The sequence below is a fragment of the Pecten maximus genome, chromosome 7, assembly GCF_902652985.1.
Source record: "Pecten maximus chromosome 7, xPecMax1.1, whole genome shotgun sequence".
NCBI lineage: Eukaryota > Metazoa > Mollusca > Bivalvia > Pectinida > Pectinidae > Pecten > Pecten maximus.
In genome coordinates, this window is record NC_047021.1 from 29,269,859 (window position 1) to 29,294,482 (window position 24,624).

A 24,624-nucleotide genomic window follows, 5' to 3' on the forward strand; every position below is an offset into this window, starting at 1 on the left:
TCGTGAGAGCCTGACACATCAGCAAATACCTATTCATTCAATATAAAATCATAGATTCAATGTTACTTATTTTATGTTTATATTCTAATAAGATATAGCGTTTATTTATTTTATTGAAACTTAACAATGGTTTGACCCCCAAGCAAATTTTACGACATCCCAAAGACACATGTGTAACACACGTGTGTGAGGACTCTTCTGTGTCATTGAAGCAGTTGGCACTAGATAGATCTATACACCAAGTGGGCTTTTATGAAAAGCCGTACAAGGTAAGTGAGTGAGTCTAGCATATATCATCATCAAAAGAAACCAAACAGGCCCCAACTATGAAGTGACAACTGCTTTATCAGATCACCGGGGCAAGTCTAGTTTTTTTTTAATATTATAAAAAATAGCCAGAAATACCAATATTATGATATATACCACTAGACATGTCCCGTGTAATAGATCGGGGAAAACCATCAAATTGCGTGTTATACACAAACTTGCTTATCATACGTCAATTACTAAGGATTAGGTTTGCTATAGAAAATAGCCGAAATCACTTTACGCTTTTGTTTTGTTTTGTCAAAGTTGCATTTGCATATAATACACAAACTTGCTTATCATAGTAATCATACGTCAATAAGCATTTAGGTTTGCTACAGAAAATAGCTGAAATCACTTAAAATTAACCTTTTTTTTTGTCTTTGTCATAGCCGTATTTGTAGCGGAACTGGACTTGTCTGAATCAGTGAATGACGGTGGCCAGGTACTATAAATGGTTAGAGTGTCCGTCTAGAGTTTGGAGGTCCCAGGTTCGAGTCTTGGTCTGATCATCATTGCATTATTCCTCTCCTGTTACATTTGATGCCCAGCAAAATACCCACAGAGGTGGTATAGGTTCTTGTGTGCAGTGTCCTCAGAGTTGAAGACTTTGTTGAAGCAAATTGGTAATTTGTGTCGTCTGGAAAGCATGGCAAACAGTTGTAGGCGTCTTGTGTCATGCATTGTTGTTGTCGGTCAGACTTTTCTGGATTTGTAACTTAGTGTATGGCTTTGTCATAGTGAATTACAGATTGAATTCGAGCCCAATGTCAATATTCCATTTTTTTTGCTGGAGTTACTGCCCTTTGCACTAAGGAAATTTGCGTAATTACCTATTTTCTGACTTTATTGTATAACTTCAAGATTACATATTGAGTTAATCCCCATTTTTTGCTCGAGTTATTGTCCTTTGCACACTGGTAATTATTACAATTAATAGTTCTTCATCTTTTTTTTTCCACTACTGCTTCCCACATCAGATTGAATTTTTGTATGTCGGTTATTCAGAAAACAGAAGGCATGATGATTTTTTCATATGGTGATCATGAAATTTTCAAAATAACAACCTGTCATTTAAGTGGGATCAGGCAACAGATTCACTTCTGTGGAATTTTGATTTTACTGCTGCCTTTTTCATAAGACTTTACCCTCTAACACAACCACAGCCCAGGTTCTTTAGCTGTATGCTTATAATATATGAACTCTATTGATATTGTTATCAATATGTTGTCATTAACATGATATTACAGTCAAACCTGAATTAAGCGGTCACCTAAGGGACTGACAGGTTCACTAGAAACTCACAAAAAAAACAAAAAAATTCATAAATGTATTGCTGCTGAAAAAAATCTCCAATTGTAGTTTGTTTGCTACATTTCACATAAAGTTTGTCATGTTCAGCCTCGGTTTGCATGATAACGCTGTGTTAAGGGTCTGAGTGTGAAGATTATCATTAACAAAACAACCCGTGTGACGATCGATGATAAAATCTGATCATGTGATTATCTCGGCTGTTTATATCCGAACACAATGGTCACTCCATACGGGATGAGATATCGACTAGGGCCAGATTTTGGTGACCACTGCCTGGCCACATTAGACAGATGAATACTTATTTAAGGTTCATTATATACTGGTAGTATTTTCCATCTGGAAGACCATAGACTGGCCACATAACGGAGGTGGTCGCTTATTCAAGGTGACCGTTAAGCAGGTTTGACTGTAATTTATATGTATGTCTTTCAGATAGCGTGACCAATAGCTGCTGTGGCAATGGATCCATTCAGGATGAACTCCAAAGAGACCTTCCAGTTAAAACCCTTCAAAGTGTTCCATCCTTCACAATATTCTTTATCAGCACATCGGTCAACAAAACAGCTATTAAAATTCCCTTACATTAACACATGCACATCAAAGCCAGCTTGTTCAGCGGTATCAGGTAACTGTAAGAATGACCATGCCGCATCTTCAAGAACTGTTGTGCGTCTGTCAGATAAAAAGAGCACACCGCTGTCGTACTCAGTCTACCAGAGGTTAAGGTCATGCATTCAAGTTCCTGTCCTCCTTGCTGAGACAAAAACTGATGAAGTGGCTGATGTTGAAACTCCTATTGATACTCCCTTTGTGTCACGAGAGGAAGTTCTGGAGTATATTGCCAATGAGACAGGAGAAGAAAGATTACAAGATTTTTATTACAAAAAGTAAGTATATAGTGGAACTGGACTGCATGGTCTGAATGATGGTGGTTAGGTAGCTCAAATGCTTTGAATTCAGAGGTCCTGAGGTTTGAGTTCACATCTGGTCATTGCATTCTTTCTCTCCTGTTACATGTACATTTGTATCTGATAATTTCTTAACTGTCTTTGCAGGGCTTTTTCTCATTGGTGCCTTTTGGTGTCATTTGGGAAAAAAATTGGTGAATTGGGAAAGATTTTTTCAGGAGTAAACTGCAATTTTTTAGCCCACCATCATCAGATGGTGGGCTGTTCAAATCGCCCTGCGTCCGTGGTCCGTCGTCCGTCCGTCCCTCCGTCCGGCCGTCCCTCCGCCCCTCCGTCCGTCCGTCCCTCCGTCCGTAAACAATTCTTGTTATCGCTATTTCTCAGAAAGTACTGAAGGGATCTTTCTCAAATTTCATATGTAGGTTCCCCTTGGTGCCTAGTTATGCATATTGCGTTTTGAGACCAATCGGAAAACAACATGGCCGACAGGCAGCCATCTTGGATTTTGACAATTGAAGTTTGTTATCGCTATTTCTGAGAAAGTACTGAATGGATCTTTCTCAAATTTCATATGAAGGTTCCCCTTGGTGCCTAGTTATGCATATTGCATTTTGAGATCAATCGGATAACAACATGGCCGACAGGCAGCCATCTTGGATTTTGACAATTGAAGTTTGTTATCGCTATTTCTGAGAAAGTACTGAAGGGATCTTTCTGAAATTTTATATGAAGGTTCCCCTTGGTGCCTAGTTATGCATATTGCGTTTTGAGACCAATCGGAAAACAACATGGCTGACAGGCAGCCATCTTGGATTTTGACAATTGAAGTTTGTTATCGCTATTTCTGAGAAAGCCCTGAAGGGATCTTTCTCAAATTTCATATGAAGGTTCCCCTTGGTGCCTAGTTATGCATATTGCATTTTGAGATCAATCGGATAACAACATGGCCGACAGGCAGCCATCTTGGATTTTGACAATTGAAGTTTGTTATCGCTATTTCTGAGAAAGTACTGAAGGGATCTTTCTGAAATTTTATATGAAGGTTCCCCTTGGTGCCTAGTTATGCATATTGCGTTTTGAGACCAATCGGAAAACAACATGGCTGACAGGCAGCCATCTTGGATTTTGACAATTGAAGTTTGTTATCGCTATTTCTGAGAAAGTACTGAAGGGATCTTTCTCAAATTTCATATGTAGGTTCCCCTTGGTGCCTAGTTATGCATATTGCAATTTGAGACTAATCGGAAAACAACATGGCTGACAGGCAGCCATCTTGGATTTTGACAATTGAAGTTTGTTATCGCTATTTCTGAGAAAGCCCTGAAGGTATCTTTCTCAAATTGCATATGAAGGTTCCCCTTGGTGCCTAGTTATGCATATTGCGATTTGAGACCAATCGGAAAACAACATGGCCGACAGGCAGCCATCTTGGATTTTGACAATTGAAGTTTGTTATCGCTATTTCTGAGAAAGTACTGAATGGATCTTTCTCAAATTTCATAAGTAGGTTCCCCTTGGTCCCTTGTATTGCATTTTTGGACCAGTCTGTCCTGAAAACAACCTGGCAAACAAACAGCCATTATCGTTAAATCTCAAATTTCTTATATAGCTAGGATTCCCTTGTTTGAAAAGTACTGGAGGGATGTCTCAATTTGCACAGATTAGTAAAATGAAGGGAAAAGTAGAGAAAAGATCAATCTGACATGGAACCTATGAAGATCATTCAATGGTGGGCGCCAAGATCCCTCTGGGATCTCTTGTTGGAATATGGCTTTGATATGAAATAATTTCGTCCCCAAAAAGTCCCCAGAAAAAGCCTTGTTGCTAGCTGCTTTATAAATCATAAATTTATGTGATATATGTGTTAGATATTTATATGAAATTTGGGTTTTGTCTATTAATGATATAATGTAATATAATACCCTAACATAAATAGTCAATCTTATTATTAACTCAGTTTGTTATACATTAAGGAATGTTTGATGATCTCACGACAGACTGTCATTAAATCATGGGAGATGACACTTTATTATGTATATTTATGTACTATTTTGGTATATCAAAGATTTATTAGCTCACCGGTTATGAGTATCCTTGAGCTAAAGCTGTTACCCTAGCAATACACCCCACACCCTTCTAATTTGGTATGTACATTCATTAAAGGTCCACAAGATCATGTTGAAATATTTTGCAATTGATTTTGAATTTACCGTGTTTGGGACTCTATTTTTTTGCATAAAAACTCACTTTAAAGTTTTTCAAAGGCCTCTAAGTTCATAAATATATATCCCATACCTCCCTCTTTTGGCCGTCCTTAAATGACCTTAGCTGTTAATAGGACGTTAAACAAAATAAACCAAACCAAACCAAAGTATAGATCTAGATATGATATGACAACTTTATTTTGAAATTTAATATATGTTGTATTCAATAGTTGGACATCAAATAAAAATTTGTTGAGATTAGTTTTAGAATTTGAATGAAGTCCAGATAATAATGGTGTATCAAATGCATTGATATAGCTTTAAGATTTCACATCTTTACAAGTCTCAGAAATTTTAGCATAAGACATGTATGGTGGTTGCCACCGATGAGCTTCACAATCATTGATTGCACTTGTTGTTTCTGTTACTAGTGATCAAGGTAAAAGACATCCGCAGTATGATGAGATTACGGTGGATTTCATAGCAGCTGTATTATTGGGCGCATGCGTAGGGTTTCCATTGGGGTTTCGCACAACATCTATTAAATTTACGGAAGAAAACCGAGCAACAATATTCCGTTCCAAGATGAGTTATGAGGTAAGATTTTCTTACACCAACAGCTTGTAATTGAGTTTATTATTATTTATTTTCCTACCTTTATATTTGGGGTCAAATATAGGCCCAATTTGTATCTTGTCTACTTTTCCTGAAGAAACTTTCAAAATATTTAATACTGTTTTATTTCATTTGAGAAATCAAAATCCATCAACCTATGTTCCCCATTCTAATGCTTATTTTGAAATTTTGCTGCACAGCAAATCCCAATTTCTACCTAGTGGCACTTTTCCAGTATGGATAAGGACAATCTCTAGACTAAAATATCTACTGGGTTATATCAGTAACAGGTAACAGACAAATCAAAACAGTTTCAGGAATATAATTACTTCACCATAACATCTTGCATGCTTATGGAAGGTTGATGAAACTCTATAGATGACAAGGCAGTGTGTCAAATATATCATCTTTGAGTCTACAACCAATGTCAAGGTCACATTGATTTCATGTTAAAGGTCAAAGTCATTGTTTGGTGGATCATTACTTCTTGCTCAGAGCGTAGGTCATTAAGATTTTATTGACATATATACAGTATACTGTATATATGTATGTGTAGGATGGCAAGGCAGATAAAGGTCACATTGAGGTTAAAGACCAAAATCATTACAGGTCAATACAGGACAATGGAATTACATCTTATGGTAATTTCATCCAATAGCATTGTATATAGGTGGCTCAACCTTATTTATTTTAAAATCTGATTATGAATTGATGATAAACTTATTCCTCCTGTCCCTTGGAATTGATATAAACAAGTTTGAAGGTGAAGTGTTGGTGCTTACCAATTTGGATCTGGAGTGTTACTTTATCTGTATAAAGGGACCAGATTTTATCGGGACTGTTTGCTTCTTAGAACATTTTTAGGTCACTTGAATCCTTTTATGGAATATCATACCTTTAAGGTGCATACTATATCATTGTGGATATTTTTAGGTCACCTGAGACAAAGTCTCAAGTGACCTGTTTTAATCGCCTTTTGTCTGTCATCATGTTTCTTCCGTCGTCCATTCTTCTCAGAAACCACTGAACCAAATGAAAGATTATAGACACCTTCCATGGTCAAAGGTCAACCAAAATTGTTAATTATATGGTCTCCATACTTCAGGTGACTGGCTGGTGGGGCCAACCAAAAAGGGTCCAATTAACTAAAAAATCTTCTTCTCAAAACCCAGCAAAGGTAGAATCAAATGTTCATCATAGATGGAAGGGTCTTAAGGTACTGTACCAAAATTGTTAGATTCATGACCCAGGTGTCTCACATTGCCCCTGGAGAGTAAACTTGACTATAGTTTACATAGGGAAATCACATTTTTGACTGAGAGTCTGACTGACCCCCAGGGGTCAAAATTGACAGAAATATTTCAAAACTCAGGTGACCGTTAAGGCCCATGAGCCCCTTCTTTTTGTTATATTTTAAAGAGGATGAGAATAGACAAAAGCTTACTAGGAGGAATGAAAATGGCAATGAAAGGGGGCTTTCACAGTGGAACATTTATGACGTTGATATTGTAAGTACATGGAGAAAAAACTTTGTATCTTAGCTACAGTTGTAATGGAAGTGACATAGACCACTTATTTCAGATTGATCACAAGGTTCAAAGTTCTTAAAACCATTAAAGGACATCTGGTTAATCAAAAGGCCTGGAAGTATATTTGGCTAATAGGTTGTTACCATAAAGCCTGACAAAGTTTGTGAAAAAAGAAGACCTTGACCCATATTCAAGGTCACAGGGATCAAATTTGTTAAAACATTCACACAACTTCTTTTCACAAACCAAGAGGCCTAGAATAATGATATGCCATTCTCTAGAATGGAATGGCCATAATCCAAGGTCACAGGGTCAAATTACAAAAAGTCTAGAAGCATAATATTTGGCTGATAGGTTGTTACAATGAAGCCTGACAAAGTTTGTGAAGAAAAATGACTTTGACCTGTATTTAAGGTCATATTTGTTAAAAATCTTTTCTTGACTTCTTCTGGTTAACTTAAGGCATAAGCATAATATTTAGCTGGTAGGTTGCCGGAATGGAACCTCACAAAGTTTGTAATAAGAACTGACCTTGACCCATATTCAAGGTTACAGGAGACAAATTTGTTGAAACTTTTAAATGCCTTCTTCTGATTAATCATTTTCCCAGAAAGTTGTTATTAACAATAGCAACATAACCATCTCAAAGCGGTTCACAAATTTGATAGATCTTTCTCAGATTAACTGGTATATTCCTCTTGTTTTATAATGATTAAGATGAAGAACCACTGGAATCTCTTGTTTTTGTTAATGTTACTTATTATAGCCTAGCTCAACCTGGTGTCAAATACAGTGTAATGTACCACTGTACTGACTTCCCAGGTGTGGTTGGGGGTGGTTGGTTGGCAGGGCCTAAGAATTTAAAAAAAAAATGGAAATAGGTATGAATATTCAGAAATTAATTTGACTGTGTCTGAAAAAACTGGCAAATGATCATTACAGTTATACACCATGAAAAATAACCCTTTTTGTGGCCTTCACTCTGAAATATGATGATTGATCAAGTTTTAATTTTCTTGATTTTATTTCCACAGGGTTTTATCCAAATGTATAGCTATATACAGAAACAAAACATCTGTCGTGGAATACAGCGTGGCAGCATGTGAGTTTTAAAAGAGATTGTCACCATTTCCTGTAATACTGTAAAAGTTTGATGGTAATATGATATATTTATAACATGGTATTCTCAATACATCAGTGTGGACTACACACTTGAATGATGTTGCACATTAATCTTAGCAAAACTTCCTTACTCACAGTTATTTTATATAATACCTGTATCGAGGGCTGTTACTCTTACTCTATTGAAATGGTCCATTGGAGTTTGAGTTATCAGGTTTGTACATTACATTATGTAGTATATATAATGCTGATCTGTGTTTTTCCCATGTGGAAGTTTAATTTTAATTTTAGTTAATTTGTTCCTTAAGAGTGATTTTTATGTTGTGACAGCTGTGGCTGGGGCGTTGTACCGAGCACACATGGGAGCTAAGGGTATGACGGCCGGAGGTATGGTTGGGTTCACGCTTGGGTAGGTATAGAACGCCTTAATTAGTCTGATATATGTTGGGAGTGAGAGTCAGATTTATGTTGGGAGTGAGTCTGATATATGTTGGGAGTGAGAGTCTGATATATGTTGGGAGTGAGAGTCTGATATATGTTGGGAGTGAGAGTCTGATATATGTTGGGAGTGAGAGTCTGATATATGTTGGGAGTGAGAGTCTGATATATTTTGGGAGTGAGTCTGATATATGTTGGGAGTGAGAGTCTGATATATGTTGGGAGTGAGAGTCTGATATATGTTGGGACTGAGAGTCTGATATATGTTGGGACTGAGAGTCTGATATATGTTGGGACTGAGTCTGATATATGTTGGGACTGAGTCTGATATATGTTGGGACTGAGTCTGATATATGTTGGGACTGAGTCTGATATATGTTGGGACTGAGAGTCTGATATATTTTGGGAGTGAGAGTCTGATATATGTTGGGACTGAGAGTCTGATATATGTTGGGACTGAGAGTCTGATATATGTTGGGACTGAGAGTCTGATATATGTTGGGACTGAGAGTCTGATATATGTTGGGACTGAGAGTCTGATATATGTTGGGACTGAGAGTCTGATATATGTTGGGACTGAGAGTCTGATATATGTTGGGACTGAGAGTCTGATATATTTGGGACTGAGAGTCTGATATATGTTGGGACTGAGAGTCTGATATATGTTGGGACTGAGTCTGATATATGTTGGGACTGAGAGTCTGATATATGTTGGGAGTGAGAGTCTGATATATGTTGGGAGTGAGAGTCTGATATATTTTGGGAGTGAGTCTGATATATGTTGGGAGTGAGAGTCTGATATATGTTGGGACTGAGAGTCGGATTTATGGCTTTGAAATGTGAACTATATCAACAATATGTTTATTTCTATGGAAATACCAATAGTCGAGTTTGAAACATCAGTGATAAAAAATTTCATGACTTTAATTGTATTTGACCACATTTTCAGCCCTCCATCATCATTTGGTTGGTTGTTCAAAGCACCCTTTTAACCCAACATCATGAGATTGTGGACAAATCACACTATGTCAATCGTCCATCCATCTTATAACCAATCCTTGATAATGCTAATTTTTCAGAAGTACAGGAAGAATCTCTCTCAAACTTCACTTGTAGGTCTCTATGATTGGTAAAACAAAATGGCTGACATCTTGGATTTTCCCAATTGAAATTTGTCATTGCTATTTCTTCAGAAGTAATGGAAGAATATTACTTATACTTGGTATACAGATTCTCCTTGGTCCCTTCTTGTGCCCATTTAATTTTGAGTCTGATCAGGAAAGCACAATGGCCAAAAGGCAGCCATCTTTGATTTTGGCATTTGAAGTCTGTTATCACTATTTCTTGAAGGTTACTAGAAGAATACTTTTGAAACTTGATATGTTGTGTCTGTGTAATTTCAAGATACACTATCACTCTTTTTGGAGAAGCACTCAAATGATATTTCTCACACATTGATGCATAGCTTCTGATTGATCCCTTATTTCATATGGTTAACTTTGAGACTAATCTGAAAAACAAAATGGCTGACATCTTGGATATTAGTTGAAGTTTGTTATTGCTTTTTCTCAGAAGAGCTCTTGATTGATCTTTCTGAGATTTCTGATGAAGGTTCTTCAGGTTTCCTGATTCTTTGGACTGGATGGGAGAAAATTAGAGAAAAGATCAGTCTCACATAGATATGGATCCAATAAAGATCATTCAATGGTGGGCGCCAAGTACCCTATGGGATATCTTGCTTTCTTTGTGGATAGTTGATTGTAAAGCAGTTCCTTTAAACAGACCATATTCATTTGTTTAATGAATTTGAACCTCATTTTTAGCTGACCTGGTCCAAAATTAATGACTTAGGTGAGTTTAATTTGGCATCCATCATCTGCCGTCTATACATCAGCACCACTTCTTAACCACTGAATGGAATTTGGTGTAATTTGATTGGACACATCCCTAGGTTGTTGGGATTCAAAATTATACAAAAGATGGAACTGACACCCTAGGGGGCTTAGGGTTGAGACCAAATGGGGCAATTTGGCTATATTACAATAAACAACATTTTCTCTGTTCTAAGCAGTGGATATCACTCATATTTGATTGGTAGCATCCTGAGATGGTTGGGATTCAGAAATATACAAATGATGTGGCTGACCCGACAGGGGGCTGACAGGCTGGGCCAAATAGGGAAAATATAGCTCATTCTTAAAAATCATTCAACTTGGGGGAATGATAGGGTTTGGTCCATATTTGGTCTGTAACATCCTTGGATAAAGGGAAGTTTTGACTTCAATGCATGGTACTGATCCTAGACAGGGAAAAAGTATTTGTAATATAACATACCAGTGCCAGGTTAGAGGTATATGAGAGTGTTTTATCGAATCTCTAAAATATCAAGTTCAGTGATACAGGCCCTCTGAGACTCTTGTTCATCTAGCATCCCTGGATCATTTGTTTAAAAAAAAATCCAGCTCCTTGGATTTTGTTATGACTGTATGACTTACTGACAAATATGTCATGACCTTTAAGTGATCAATCTAAAGAAATTAGAGATGATCAGCAAGCTGGCACAAACATTTAATACACTTGTCTGTTGAAATAACGGAAGAAGCAGTGAATGATATAGGCCTATTCTTCTCTATAGTGACAATTTAATATGTTTATACAGGACAGTTGCTGGGATCTTAACGATGGGGCTGGCTAAGGCAACAGGAGAAACCCAGCAAAACAAGCATTACAGATACATTGAGGAGAAGCTGATACTCAAGAAGTAAGATGGTTAGAGTCGGATCACAGGGATGAGCTTTAAATACACAGAACACACCAGTAACTGGATGGTTGGGTGGTGTGGTGGTCACACTACACACCAGTAACTGGATGGTCGGGTGGTGTGGTGGTCACACTACACACCAGTAACTGGATGGTTGGGTGGTGTGGTGGTCACACTACACACCAGTAACTGGATGGTCGGGTGGTGTGGTGGTCACACTACACACCAGTAACTGGATGGTCGGGTGGTGCGGTGGTCACACTACACACCAGTAACTGGATGGTCGGGTGGTGCGGTGGTCACACTACACACCAGTAACTGGATGGTCGGGTGGTGTGGTGGTCACACTACACACTGTGACTACACACCAGTAACTGGATGGTCGGGTGGTGTGGTGGTCACACTACACACCAGTCACTCGATGGTCGATTGGTGTGGTGGTCACACTACACACCAGTAACTGGATGGTCAGGTGGTGTGGTGGTCACACTACACACCAGTAACTGGATGGTCGGATGGTGTGGTGGTCACACTACACACCAGTCACTTGATGGTCGGGTGGTGTGGTGGTCACACTACACACCAGTAGCTGGATGGTCGGGTGGTGTGGTGGTCACACTACACACCAGTAACTGGATGGTTGGGTGGTGTGGTGGTCACACTACACACCAGTAACTGGATGGTCGGGTGGTGTGGTGGTCACACTACACACCAGTAACTGGATGGTCGGGTGGTGTGGTGGTCACACTACACACCAGTAACTGGATGGTCGGATGGTGTGGTGGTCACACTACACACCAGTCACTTGATGGTCGGGTGGTGTGGTGGTCACACTACACACCAGTAACTGGATGGTCGGGTGGTGCGGTGGTCACACTACACACCAGTAACTGGATGGTTGGGTGGTGTGGTGGTCACACTACACACCAGTAGCTGGATAGTTGGGTGGTGTGGTGGTCACACTACACACCAGTCACTTGATGGTCGGGTGGTGTGGTGGTCACACTACACACCAGTCACTTGATGGTCGGGTGGTGTGGTGGTCACACTACACACCAGTGACTTGATGGTCGGGTGTTGTGGTGGTCACACTACACACAAGTCACTTGATGGTCGGGTGGTGTGGTGGTCACACTACACACCAGTCACTGGATGGACGGGTGGTGTGGTGGTCACACTACACACCAGTAACTGGATGGTCGGGTGGTGTGGTGGTCACACTACACACCAGTCACTTGATGGTCGGGTGGTGTGGTGGTCACACTACACACCAGTAACTGGATGGTCCGGTGGTGTGGTGGTCACACTACACACCAGTAACTGGATGGTCGGGTGGTGTGGTGGTCACACTACACACCAGTAACTGGATGGTCGGGTGGTGTGGTGGTCACACTACACACCAGTAACTGGATGGTCGGGTGGTGTGGTGGTCACACTACACACCAGTAACTGGATGGTCGGGTGGTGTGGTGGTCACACTACACACCAGTAACTGGATGGTCGGGTGGTGTGTTGGTCACACTACACAACAGTCACTTGATGGTCGGGTGGTGTGGTGGTCACACTACACACCAGTAACTGGATGGTCGGGTGGTGTGGTGGTCACACTACACACCAGTAACTGGATGGTCGGGTGGTGTGGTGGTCACACTACACAACAGTCACTTGATGGTCGGGTGGTGTGGTGGTCACACTACACACCAGTAACTGGATGGTCGGGTGGTGCGGTGGTCACACTACACACCAGTAACTTGATGGTCGGTTGGTGTGGTGGTCACACTACACACCAGTAACTGGATGGTTGGGTGGTGTGGTGGTCACACTACACACCAGTAACTGGATGGTCGGGTGGTGTGGTGGTCACACTACACACCAGTAACTGGATGGTTGGGTGGTGTGGTGGTCACACTACACACCAGTAACTGGATGGTCGGGTGGTGTGGTGGTCACACTACACACCAGTAACTGGATGGTCGGGTGGTGCGGTGGTCACACTACACACCAGTAACTGGATGGTCAGGTGGTGTGGTGGTCACACTACACACCAGTAACTGGATGGTTGGGTGGTGCGGTGGTCACACTACACACCAGTCACTGGATGGTTGGGTGGTGTGGTGGTCACACTACACACCAGTAACTGGATGGTCGGGTGGTGTTGTGGTCACACTACACACCAGTAACTGGATGGTCGGGTGGTGTGGTGGTCACACTACACACCAGTAACTTGATGGTCGGGTGGTGTGGTGGTCACACTACACACCAGTAACTGGATGGTTGGGTGGTGCGGTGGTCACACTACACACCAGTCACTGGATGGTTGGGTGGTGTGGTGGTCACACTACACACCAGTAACTGGATGGTCGGGTGGTGTTGTGGTCACACTACACACCAGTAACTGGATGGTCGGGTGGTGTGGTGGTCACACTACACACCAGTAACTTGATGGTCAGGTGGTGTGGTGGTCACACTACACACCAGTAACTGGATGGTTGGGTGGTGTGGTGGTCACACTTCACACCAGTTACTTGATGGTCAGGTGGTGTGGTGGTCATACTACACACCAGTAACTGGATAGTTGGGTGGTGTTGTGGTCACACTACACACCAGTAACTGGATGGTTGGGTGGTGTGGTGGTCATACTACACACCAGTAACTGGATAGTTGGGTGGTGTTGTGGTCACACTACACACCAGTCACTGGATGGTCGGGTGGTGTTGTGGTCACACTACACAACAGTCACTTGATGGTCGGGTGGTGTGGTGGTCACACTACACACCAGTAACTGGATGGTTGGGTGGTGTGGTGGTCACACTACACACCAGTAACTGGATGGTTGGGTGGTGTGGTGGTCACACTTCACACCAGTAACTGGATGGTTGGGTGGTGCGGTGGTCACACTACACACCAGTAACTGGATGGTTGGGTGGTGTGGTGGTCACACTTCACACCAGTTACTTGATGGTCAGGTGGTGTGGTGGTCATACTACACACCAGTAACTGGATAGTTGGGTGGTGTTGTGGTCACACTACACACCAGTAACTGGATGGTTGGGTGGTGTTGTGGTCACACTACACACCAGTAACTGGATGGTTGGGTGGTGTGGTGGTCACACTACACACCAGTTACTGGATGGTCGGGTGGTGTTGTGGTCACACTACACACCAGTAACTGGATGGTCGGGTGGTGTGGTGGTCACACTACACAACAGTAACTGGATGGTCGGGTGGTGTGGTGGTCACACTACACACCAGTAACTGGATGGTCGGATGGTGTGGTGGTCACACTACACACCAGTCACTGGATGGTCGGGTGGTGTGGTGGTCACACTACACACCAGTAACTGGATGGTCGGGTGGTGTGGTGGTCACACTACACACCAGTCACTGGATGGTCGGGTGGTGTGGTGGTCACACTACACACCAGTAACTGGATGGTCGGGTGGTGTGGTGGTCACACTACACACCAGTAACTGGATGGTCGGGTGGTGTGGTGGTCACACTACACACCAGTCACTGGATGGTCGGGTGGTGTGGTGGTCACACTACACACCAGTAACTGGATGGTCGGGTGGTGTGGTGGTCACACTACACACCAGTCACTTGAGGGTCGGGTGGTGTGGTGGTCACACTACACACCAGTCACTGGATGGTCGGGTGGTGTGGTGGTCACACTACACACCAGTCACTTGATGGTCGGTTGGTGTGGTGGTCACACTACACACCAGTAACTTGATGGTCGGGTGGTGTGGTGGTCACACTACACACCAGTCACTGGATGGTCGGGTGGTGTGGTGGTCACACTACACACCAGTAACTGGATGGTTGGGTGGTGTGGTGGTCACACTACACACCAGTAACTGGATGGTCGGGTGGTGAGGTGGTCACACTACACACCAGTAACTGGATGGTCGGGTGGTGTGGTGGTCACACTACACACCAGTAACTGGATGGTTGGGTGGTGTGGTGGTTGGTGCGGTGGTCACACTACACACCAGTAACTTGATGGTTGGGTGGTGTGGTGGTCACACTACACACCAGTCACTAGATGGTTGGGTGGTGTGGTGGTCACACTACACACCAGTAACTTGATGGTTGGGTGGTGTGGTGGTCACACTACACACCAGTAGCTGGATGGTTGGGTGGTGTGGTGGTCACACTACACACCAGTAACTGGATGGTTGGGTGGTGTGGTGGTCACACTACACACCAGTAGCTGGATGGTTGGGTGGTGTGGTGGTCACACTACACACCAGTAACTGGATGGTTGGGTGGTGTGGTGGTCACACTACACACCAGTAACTGGATGGTCAGGTGGTGTGGTGGTCACACTACACACCAGTCACTGGATGGTCGGGTGGTGTGGTGGTCACACTACACACCAGTCACTGGATGGTCGGGTGGTGTGGTGGTCACACTACACACCAGTCACTGGATGGTTGGGTGGTGTGGTGGTTGGTGTGGTGGTCACACTACACACCAGTTACTGGATGGTCCGGTGGTGTGGTGGTCACACTACACACCAGTTACTGGATGGTCGGGTGGTGTGGTGGTCACACTACACACCAGTCACTGGATGGTCCGGTGGTGTGGTGGTCACACTACACACCAGTTACTGGATGGTCGGGTGGTGTGATGGTTGGTGTGGTGGTCACACTACACACCAGTCACTGGATGGTCGGGTGGTGTGATGGTTGGTGTGGTGGTCACACTACACACCAGTTACTGGATGGTCGGGTGGTGTGATGGTTGGTGTGGTGGTCACACTACACACCAGTCACTGGATGGTCGGGTGGTGTGATGGTTGGTGTGGTGGTCACACTACACACCAGTTACTGGATGGTCAGGTGGTGCGGTGGTCACACAACACACCAGTAACTTGATGGTCGGGTGGTGTGGTGGTCACACTACACACCAGTCACTGGATGGTCAGGTGGTGTGATGGTTGGTGTGGTGGTCACACAACACACCAGTTACTGGATGGTCAGGTGGTGTGGTGGTCACACTACACACCAGTAACTGGATGGTCGGGTGGTGCGGTGGTCACACTACACACCAGTCACTTGATGGTCGGGTGGTGCGGTGGCCACACTACACACCAGTAACTGGATGGTTGGGTGGTGTGGTGGTCACACTACACACCAGTAACTGGATGGTTGGGTGGTGTGGTGGTCACACTACACACCAGTCACTTGATGGTCGGGTGGTGCGGTGGCCACACTACACACCAGTAACTGGATGGTCAGGTGGTGTGGTGGTCACACTACACACCAGTCACTTGATGGTCGGGTGGTGTGGTGGTCACACTACACACCAGTAACTGGATGGTCGGGTGGTGTGGTGGTCACACTACACACCAGTAACTGGATGGTCGGGTGGTGTGGTGGTCACACTACACACCAGTAACTGGATGGTTGGGTGGTGTGGTGGTCACACTACACACCAGTCACTGGATGGTCGGGTGGTATGGTGGTCACACTACACACCAGTAACTGGATGGTTGGGTGGTGTGGTGGTCACACTACACACCAGTAACTGGATGGTCGGGTGGTGTGGTGGTTACACTACACAACAGTAACTGGATGGTCGGGTGGTGTGGTGGTCACACTACACACCAGTCACTTGATGGTCGGGTGGTGTTGTGGTCACACTACACACCAGTAACTTGATGGTCGGATGGTGTGGTGGTCACACTACACACCAGTAACTGGATGGTTGGGTGGTGTGGTGGTCACACTACACACCAGTAACTGGATGGTCGGGTGGTGTGGTGGTCACACTACACACCAGTAACTGGATGGTCGGGTGGTGTGGTGGTCACACTACATACCAGTCACTTGATGGTCGGGTGGTGTGGTGGTCACACTACACAACAGTAACTGGATGGTCGGGTGGTGTGGTGGTCACACTACACACCAGTCACTTGATGGTTGGGTGGTGTGGTGGTCACACTACACACCAGTAACTGGATGGTCGGGTGGTGTTGTGGTCACACTACACACCAGTAACTGGATGGTCGGTTGGTGTGGTGGTCACAATACACACTAGTAGCTGGATAGTTGGGTGGTGTGGTGGTCACACTACACTCCAGTCACTTGATAGTCGGGTGGTGTGGTGGTCCCACTACACACCAGTAACTGGATGGTCGGGTGGTGTGGTGGTCACACTACACACCAGTCACTTGATGGTCGGTTGGTGTGGTGGTCACACTACACACCAGTAACTTGATGGTCGGGTGGTGTGGTGGTCACACTACACACCAGTCACTGGATGGTTGGGTGGTGCGGTCGTCACACATACCTTTCACACTACAAGATAGCGTAAGTCACATGGTGGAAAGATGGACCAGGGGTATATACATGGTACAGTATTGATATGATTAATCAGGGGTGTTTTCATGGAAATTTAGGTCATGTGGTAGAAAAAGCCATTGATATTAAAAACTACTCAGGAAAATGGCAGATGCCATCTAAAAGGAAGGGTTGGGATACAGTGTAATCCAGTTTCTTTATGGCCATCTTACTTCATTATGTAATTTGTATGTCCCCCAAGAATGTTTTATCAAGCTTCAGTTACATAGACAAGGCCAGCAGCTTTCCATGCTAGGCTAAATGTTATTACCAATTTACCAGTCTGAAGTCTAGTCAAGTATCACAGTTGTTATAGCCCCTCAGTCCTGAGTCTAACTTGAGTCTAGTCAAGTATCACAGTTGTTATGGCCCCTCAGTCCTGAGTCTAACTTGAGTCTAGTCAAGTATCACAGTTGTTATGGCCCCTCAGTCCTAACCGAGTCTAACTTGAGTCTAGTCAAGTATCACAGTTGTTATAGCCCCTCGGTCCTAACCGAGTCTAACTTGAGTCTAGTCAAGTATCACAGTTGTTATGGCCCCTCAGTACTAACCGAGTCTAACTTGAGTCTAGTCAAGTATCACAGTTGTTATAGCCCCTCGGTCCTAACTGAGTCTAACTTGAGTCTAGTCAAGTATCACAGTTGTTATGGCCCCTCAGTCCTAACCCGGTCTAACTTGAGTCTAGTCAAGTATCACAGTTGTTATGGCCCCTCAGTCCTGAGTCTAACTGAAGTCTAGTCAAGTATCACAGTTGTTATAGCCCCTCAGTCCTGAGTCTAACTGAAGTCTAGTCAAGTATCATAGTTGTTACGGCCCTTCGGTCCTAACCGAGTCTAACTTGAGTCTAGTCAAGTATCACAGTTGTTATAGCCCCTCAGTCCTGAGTCTAACTTGAGTCTAGTCAAGTATCACAGTTGTTATAGTCCCTCAGTCCTAACCAAGTCTAACTTGAGTCTAGTCAAGTATCACAGTTGTTATGGCCCCTCAGTCCTAACCCGGTCTAACTTGAGTCTAGTCAAGTATCACAGTTGTTATGGCCCCTCAGTCCTGAGTCTAACTGAAGTCTAGTCAAGTATCACAGTTGTTATAGCCCCTCAGTCCTGAGTCTAACTGAAGTCTAGTCAAGTATCACAGTTGTTACGGCCCCTCGGTCCTAACCGAGTCTAACTTGAGTCTAGTCAAGTATCACAGTTGTTATAGCCCCTCAGTCCTGAGTCTAACTTGAGTCTAGTCAAGTATCACAGTTGTTATAGTCCCTCAGTCCTAACCAAGTCTAACTTGAGTCTAGTCAAGTATCACAGTTGTTATAGCCGCTCAGTCCTAACCGAGTCTAACTTGAGTCTAGTCAAGTATCACAGTTGTTATGGCCCCTCAGTCCTAACCGAGTCTAACTTGAGTCTAGTCAAGTATCACAGTTGTTATAGCCCCTCAGTCCTGAGTCTAACTGAAGTCTAGTCAAGTATCACAGTTGTTATGGCCCCTCAGTCCTAACCGAGTCTAACTTGAGTCTAGGCAAGTATCACAGTTGTTATGGCCCCTCAGTCCTAACCGAGTCTAACTTGAGTCTAGGCAAGTATCACAGTTGTTATGGCCCCTCAGTCCTAACCAAGTCTAACTTGAGTCTAGTCAAGTGTCACAGTTGTTATGGCCCCTCAGTCCTAACCGAGTCTAACTGAAGTCTAGTCAAGTATCACAGTTGTTATGGCCCCTCGGTCCTAACCGAGTCTAACTTGAGTCTAGGCAAGTATCACAGTTGTTATAGCCCCTCGGTCCTAACTGAGTCTAACTTGAGTCTAGGCAAGTATCACAGTTGTTATGGCCCCTCAGTCCTGACCGAGTCTAACTTGAGTCTAGTCAAGTATCACAGTTGTTATAGCCCCTCGGTCCTGACCGAGTCTAACTTGAGTCTAGTCAAGTATCACAGTTGTTATGGCCCCTCGGTCCTAACTGAGTCTAACTTGAGTCTAGTCAAGTATCACAGTTGTTATGGCCCCTCAGTCCTAACCGAGTCTAACTTGAGTCTAGTCAAGTATCACAGTTGTTATAGCCCCTCAGTCCTAACCAAGTCTAACTTGAGTCTAGTCAAGTATCACAGTTGTTATAGCCCCTCAGTCCTAACCGAGTCTAACTTGAGTCTAGTCAAGTATCACAGTTGTTATGGCCCCTCGGTCCTAACCGAGTCTAACTTGAGTCTAGTCAAGTATCACAGTTGTTATAGCCCCTCGGTCCTGACCGAGTCTAACTTGAGTCTAGTCAAGTATCACAGTTGTTATGGCCCCTCGGTCCTAACTGAATCTAACTTGAGTCTAGTCAAGTATCACAGTTGTTATAACCCCTCAGTCCTAACCGAGTCTAACTTGAGTCTAGTCAAGTATCACAGTTGTTATAGCCCCTCGGTCCTAACTGAGTCTAACTTGAGTCTAGTCAAGTATCACAGTTGTTATAGCCCCTCGGTCCTGACCGAGTCTAACTTGAGTCTAGTCAAGTATCACAGTTGTTATGGCCCCTCAGTCCTAACCCGGTCTAACTTGAGTCTAGTCAAGTATCACAGTTGTTATGGCCCCTCAGTCCTGAGTCTAACTGAAGTCTAGTCAAGTATCACAGTTGTTATAGCCCCTCAGTCCTGAGTCTAACTGAAGTCTAGTCAAGTATCATAGTTGTTACGGCCCCTCGGTCCTAACCGAGTCTAACTTGAGTCTAGTCAAGTATCACAGTTGTTATAGCCCCTCAGTCCTGAGTCTAACTTGAGTCTAGTCAAGTATCACAGTTGTTATAGTCCCTCAGTCCTAACCAAGTCTAACTTGAGTCTAGTCAAGTATCACAGTTGTTATGGCCCCTCAGTCCTAACCCGGTCTAACTTGAGTCTAGTCAAGTATCACAGTTGTTATGGCCCCTCAGTCCTGAGTCTAACTGAAGTCTAGTCAAGTATCACAGTTGTTATAGCCCCTCGGTCCTAACTGAGTCTAACTTGAGTCTAGTCAAGTATCACAGTTGTTATAGCCCCTCGGTCCTAACCGAGTCTAACTTGAGTCTAGTCAAGTATCACAGTTGTTATAGCCCCTCGGTCCTAACTGAGTCTAACTTGAGTCTAGTCCAGTATCACAGTTGTTATAGCCCCTCAGTCCTGAGTCTAACTTGAGTCCAGTCAAGTATCACAGTTGTTATGGCCCCTTAGTTCAATATCATATTGATGAATAATAAAAGTTTTTAATTTAATTTTCTCTCGTGTGTTTTGTTCGTGAATGTAGTCATATATTAGAAAAGACAAGTAAAGAATGAAGTACTGTGTATACTCCAGTGTCAAATTCTTTTGAATACATTTCATGTACCTGCTCTAGTATGTAATTAGACACTATGTTTTGTTTTATTCCTTTCTTTAGATCTTCAGGAGCAGTTCAAAATGTGTGAAGCACCGAATGGAAAGTCTGTACAGATAATCTCTGGTCAACAGAAATCAGCAGCTTCTCTAAATCTTCAAATTAATGTCGTGTCATACAGACTTTCATATGACTCAGGATGGACAGTGCTGGATGTCCGAGTGATTTGATGTCAAACTTTTACATTACACGAGGGCTGGATGTCCGAGTGATTTGATGTCAAACCTTTACATCACACGAGTGCTGGATGTCTGAGTGATTTGATGTCGAACCTTTACATCACACGAGTGCTGGATGTCGGAGTGATTTGATGTCAAACTTTTACATTACACGAGGGCTGGATGTCTGGGTGATTTGATGTCAAACTTTCACATCACATGAGGGCTTGATGTCTTGGTGATTTGATGTCAAACTTTCACATCACATGAGGGCTGGATGTCTGGGTGATTTGATGTCAGCAAGACTTTTGTATCACTCAGGATGGACAGTGCTGGATGTCGAGTGATTTGATGTTGAGGATGTCTGGATGATTCTGATATATCAAACTTTTAAAAGTGTTTTAATTGTTAGATATCTATCAAACTGGCCTTTCAGTGATGGAAATATATTTATAAGCAGTATGATTCTGATATATGTGTGGATACTGATAAGGTGGTTTTCAAACATTTAATGGAGTTTCAATTATTAAATATATGTTAAAACTGATCTATGATTCTGATATACGTGTGTATATATGTTAAAAATACTTCTCCCTTTATTTCTTAAGATTTTAAAATGTTTTTATTACTGGTTTATTGTTACTGTGAGTGAATGAACCTGAATAAAAGAAGACAGAATGTAAAATAAAAACAAATACATGTATTTGGAGATTTTTCAATTTTATTTTTTCTTAACATTCCTTTCCCATGGTAAACTGTTGTGCATTCAATATACAGATAATGGTCAGGTTCACACAAAGAATAGGTACATACTAATCACAGCATAAGTTAGTGTATATATACAACATAGACCTCTCTACAAATAGAAACCAAGGAATGTGTATGATGAGTATATCTGGTCACCCCTACATCTCCCAATGGACCCTTCCACAATTTTGGTAAGTCCATTGCGAAGTGAAGGGATAGAAAAGATCAATGGACAAACCCAAAAGTTGGATAAGGTGAGATATGTATTGATGTCACTAAGGTGCCCTAATTACCACAACAGGTGTCTTAACTAGGACAGGGGTGTAATAACAAGGGGCTGTATCATCAACACTAGAGCCTTGTCAAATCTCAAACAGTAGTACATCTCACAAGCCTGGCTATGAAAGACAAGTAGGTTTTGCTGTCTTTACACAAAAAAGTCATTCAGGTGGGATGAAAACCACTAATTGAACATTTTTATAACAATACAATCTAATCAAATTTTACATTTTTTCTACTTATTTCATTCATTTTGTAAAAAAACAAGCACAAAAAACAAACTGACTATAGATTAACAATACATGGACTCCAGCACTCTATCATTCACGAAAACATATCATACCAGTATCGTTCCAATAGACAGGCAAGTGTTTTTACTTTTACAAGAATTATCTCCCTTGCAATGGTTGACCATTCCTGTATTGAGTTATTTAATATCCTAATAATTGAGGTTATACAAGTAACATATGGTAATACAGGAGGACACGATATATTTGTCGTGTGAAAAAATTGGATTATGTGAAAGAAACATACACAGATAGGATTGTTAACTGAATAAAGCTTGGTGCTTCTCCTGCATAATAAGCAAACACTATGATGGTTGAAAGGCACGAAGCAGCTCTCTGAATCAATATGTTGTTCTATTCTGGCCTATAGGCGATACTTTGATCCACATCCCATGACGGAGACGTAGCTGTGGTATTGGAGTACTTTCTTACCCACAAGTTACACAATTTTGAACAGTGTCGCTACTGATATCGGGTCACGAAGTAGAGGTGCGTTTCTCATCCAGACAATTCTCTCCGTTTCTTTTTACGGCAACAATTGTCTCCCAAGATTAATTTATAGTAACCTGACACAGCTTAACACGTTATGGTATTTGATAATAATACATTAGACACATTCTCCATGACGGTGTTCCAACAGCTAGGCGTGTAGTGATGATTTTATCAGATGTACATAACAAAAATCATCACATAAAACTTTGTACATAAAGCCGTGACATTGGACATAAAATGTTCAGTGTTCTCTCCCATCCTTCTAGTTGACAAATGTTCACATATGGCGCTGTCTGACATTTAGGTACAGTAGGTCTACTTAGTTACGGCTTCTTCCTCTTCAATCATTTCATAATGGACTGTTCAAAGATAAAATGAAAATTTGTTTGAATACTAATTATACTTGTCAGTTTGTCAAATTACAAAAGTTATGGAATTATTAATGGTAGCCTAGCATTAGAATCCATTTGATGTTTGTCGGAGAATTCTTAACATTTCATCATTCTAGTTTTTAGTTTTAACAACTTCAAGAATCCTTCAAGTTACAACAAACATTCTAGTAGAAGCTCTAAGATACAAATATTTCCTAAGTAGAACAGCTTCAACCAGATTCAGTGTCATCAATGAGTTTTACTTCTTCATGGATTTTTATCAAATTTTTCACAACAATGAGCTCTTATTTCAGGAATCAAAGTTCAAGGTAATAATTACTATATATAGAAATTTGTCAAACAATGATGATAATTTGTAGTAGTTAATAAATAAAGCTATTCAATCAAACAAAAGCACCTGCTGCAAAGAGTAATTAGTAAAACCATTTTTTGTAAATCAATTTTATAAAATCTTTTGAATGGTAAATAAACCAAAAACAAAACACTTCCAGAAGCACCTGCCATAAAAAGTAATTAGTACAAATTCTTGTAAAACAGCTTAATTTTGAAAATAAAGTTATACATACTAAACCATAGCAAAAAACAGTTTTTTAAGAAAATGCAATTAATAGAAAATAAATGCTGATTATATTGAAATTAAAAGAAAAAAAAAAGAAAAAAGTATTTCAAAGAAATGAACTTTTAACATGTACTGTATTTGACGTATGTATGCCTATTACAATAACCTAGTGTGACCCAATAACAATGCAAAAGTTCCAGCAATAGTTCAATTAACCCTCTCTTCTTTATTTTTAAACCTCAATATATGTCAAATACAGTAAAATAATACATTTCCAAGGCATGCTGGCTTAGTATCAGCTTTTTATGCCGTATCAAAATGACAAAACCTAGTTACTGGTGTGTACCTGTGAATACGAAATTATTTATCATACAAAACATAGAAAATATGAAATTATTAATCATACAGAAAATTAAAATAAACATTTGTTCTATAATTGTCATGCAGAACTTACAGTCCTACCTACCAGCACTTGGTATGGAATCCTTTCAAGAGGCCAGAATACTTATTATCTTGGATAATCAAACATTAACATGCAGAGAGTAAGGAAAGTAAGGTATATCGTAGAGGATGGAAAGACTACATGTAGATATGGAGCTACATATATAACAATATCGATGGGTTACAGGGTACGGAGACCACATATGGAGACATATATAAAGGATATAGATACACAACAGTTTTCACCTTAACAGATTGACATACAAACTATGGAATTTATCTATGAAATACCTGTAATTAACTTTGATGTGTAGGAATTTTCTGTTTTCAGATTGCTTAAATTCTATA

The 24,624-nt window shown here is 41.9% G+C and overlaps 2 protein-coding genes across 30 annotated transcripts in view; one reads left to right on the plus strand and one right to left on the minus strand.

Moving 5' to 3' along the window:
* The first annotated feature begins 154 nt into the window (after positions 1–154).
* On the plus strand, positions 155–22,369 carry LOC117330502 (RPII140-upstream gene protein-like). 2 transcript variants are annotated; one of them, XM_033888850.1, is made up of 9 exons: positions 201–269; positions 699–751; positions 2,053–2,507; positions 5,164–5,329; positions 6,767–6,855; positions 7,911–7,978; positions 8,329–8,407; positions 11,096–11,197; positions 20,925–22,369. In XM_033888850.1, exons 3-9 carry the CDS (start codon positions 2,080–2,082, stop codon positions 20,950–20,952), a joined length of 960 nt encoding a protein of 319 aa, XP_033744741.1. In that variant the 5' UTR covers positions 201–269; positions 699–751; positions 2,053–2,079; the 3' UTR covers positions 20,953–22,369. The 2 variants fall into 2 exon arrangements, with proteins under 2 accessions (XP_033744740.1, XP_033744741.1); XM_033888849.1 differs by lacking the exon at positions 699–751 and having other exon boundaries at positions 155–269.
* The window catches only part of LOC117330500 (muscle M-line assembly protein unc-89-like), a 54,410-nt gene continuing 51,568 nt past the window's right edge, over positions 21,783–24,624 (minus strand). For 27 of the 28 annotated variants that reach the window (XM_033888822.1, XM_033888837.1, XM_033888821.1 and 24 more), the window contains one exon: positions 23,133–23,243. Coding sequence is in view for 1 of the 28 variants with exons in the window: in XM_033888820.1 (XP_033744711.1) it covers positions 23,200–23,243 (44 nt within the window). In the remaining 27 variants the exon portion in view is untranslated. Of the gene's footprint in view, positions 23,244–24,624 lie in introns of all 28 variants that reach the window. The other variant, XM_033888820.1, reaches the window with a different exon arrangement.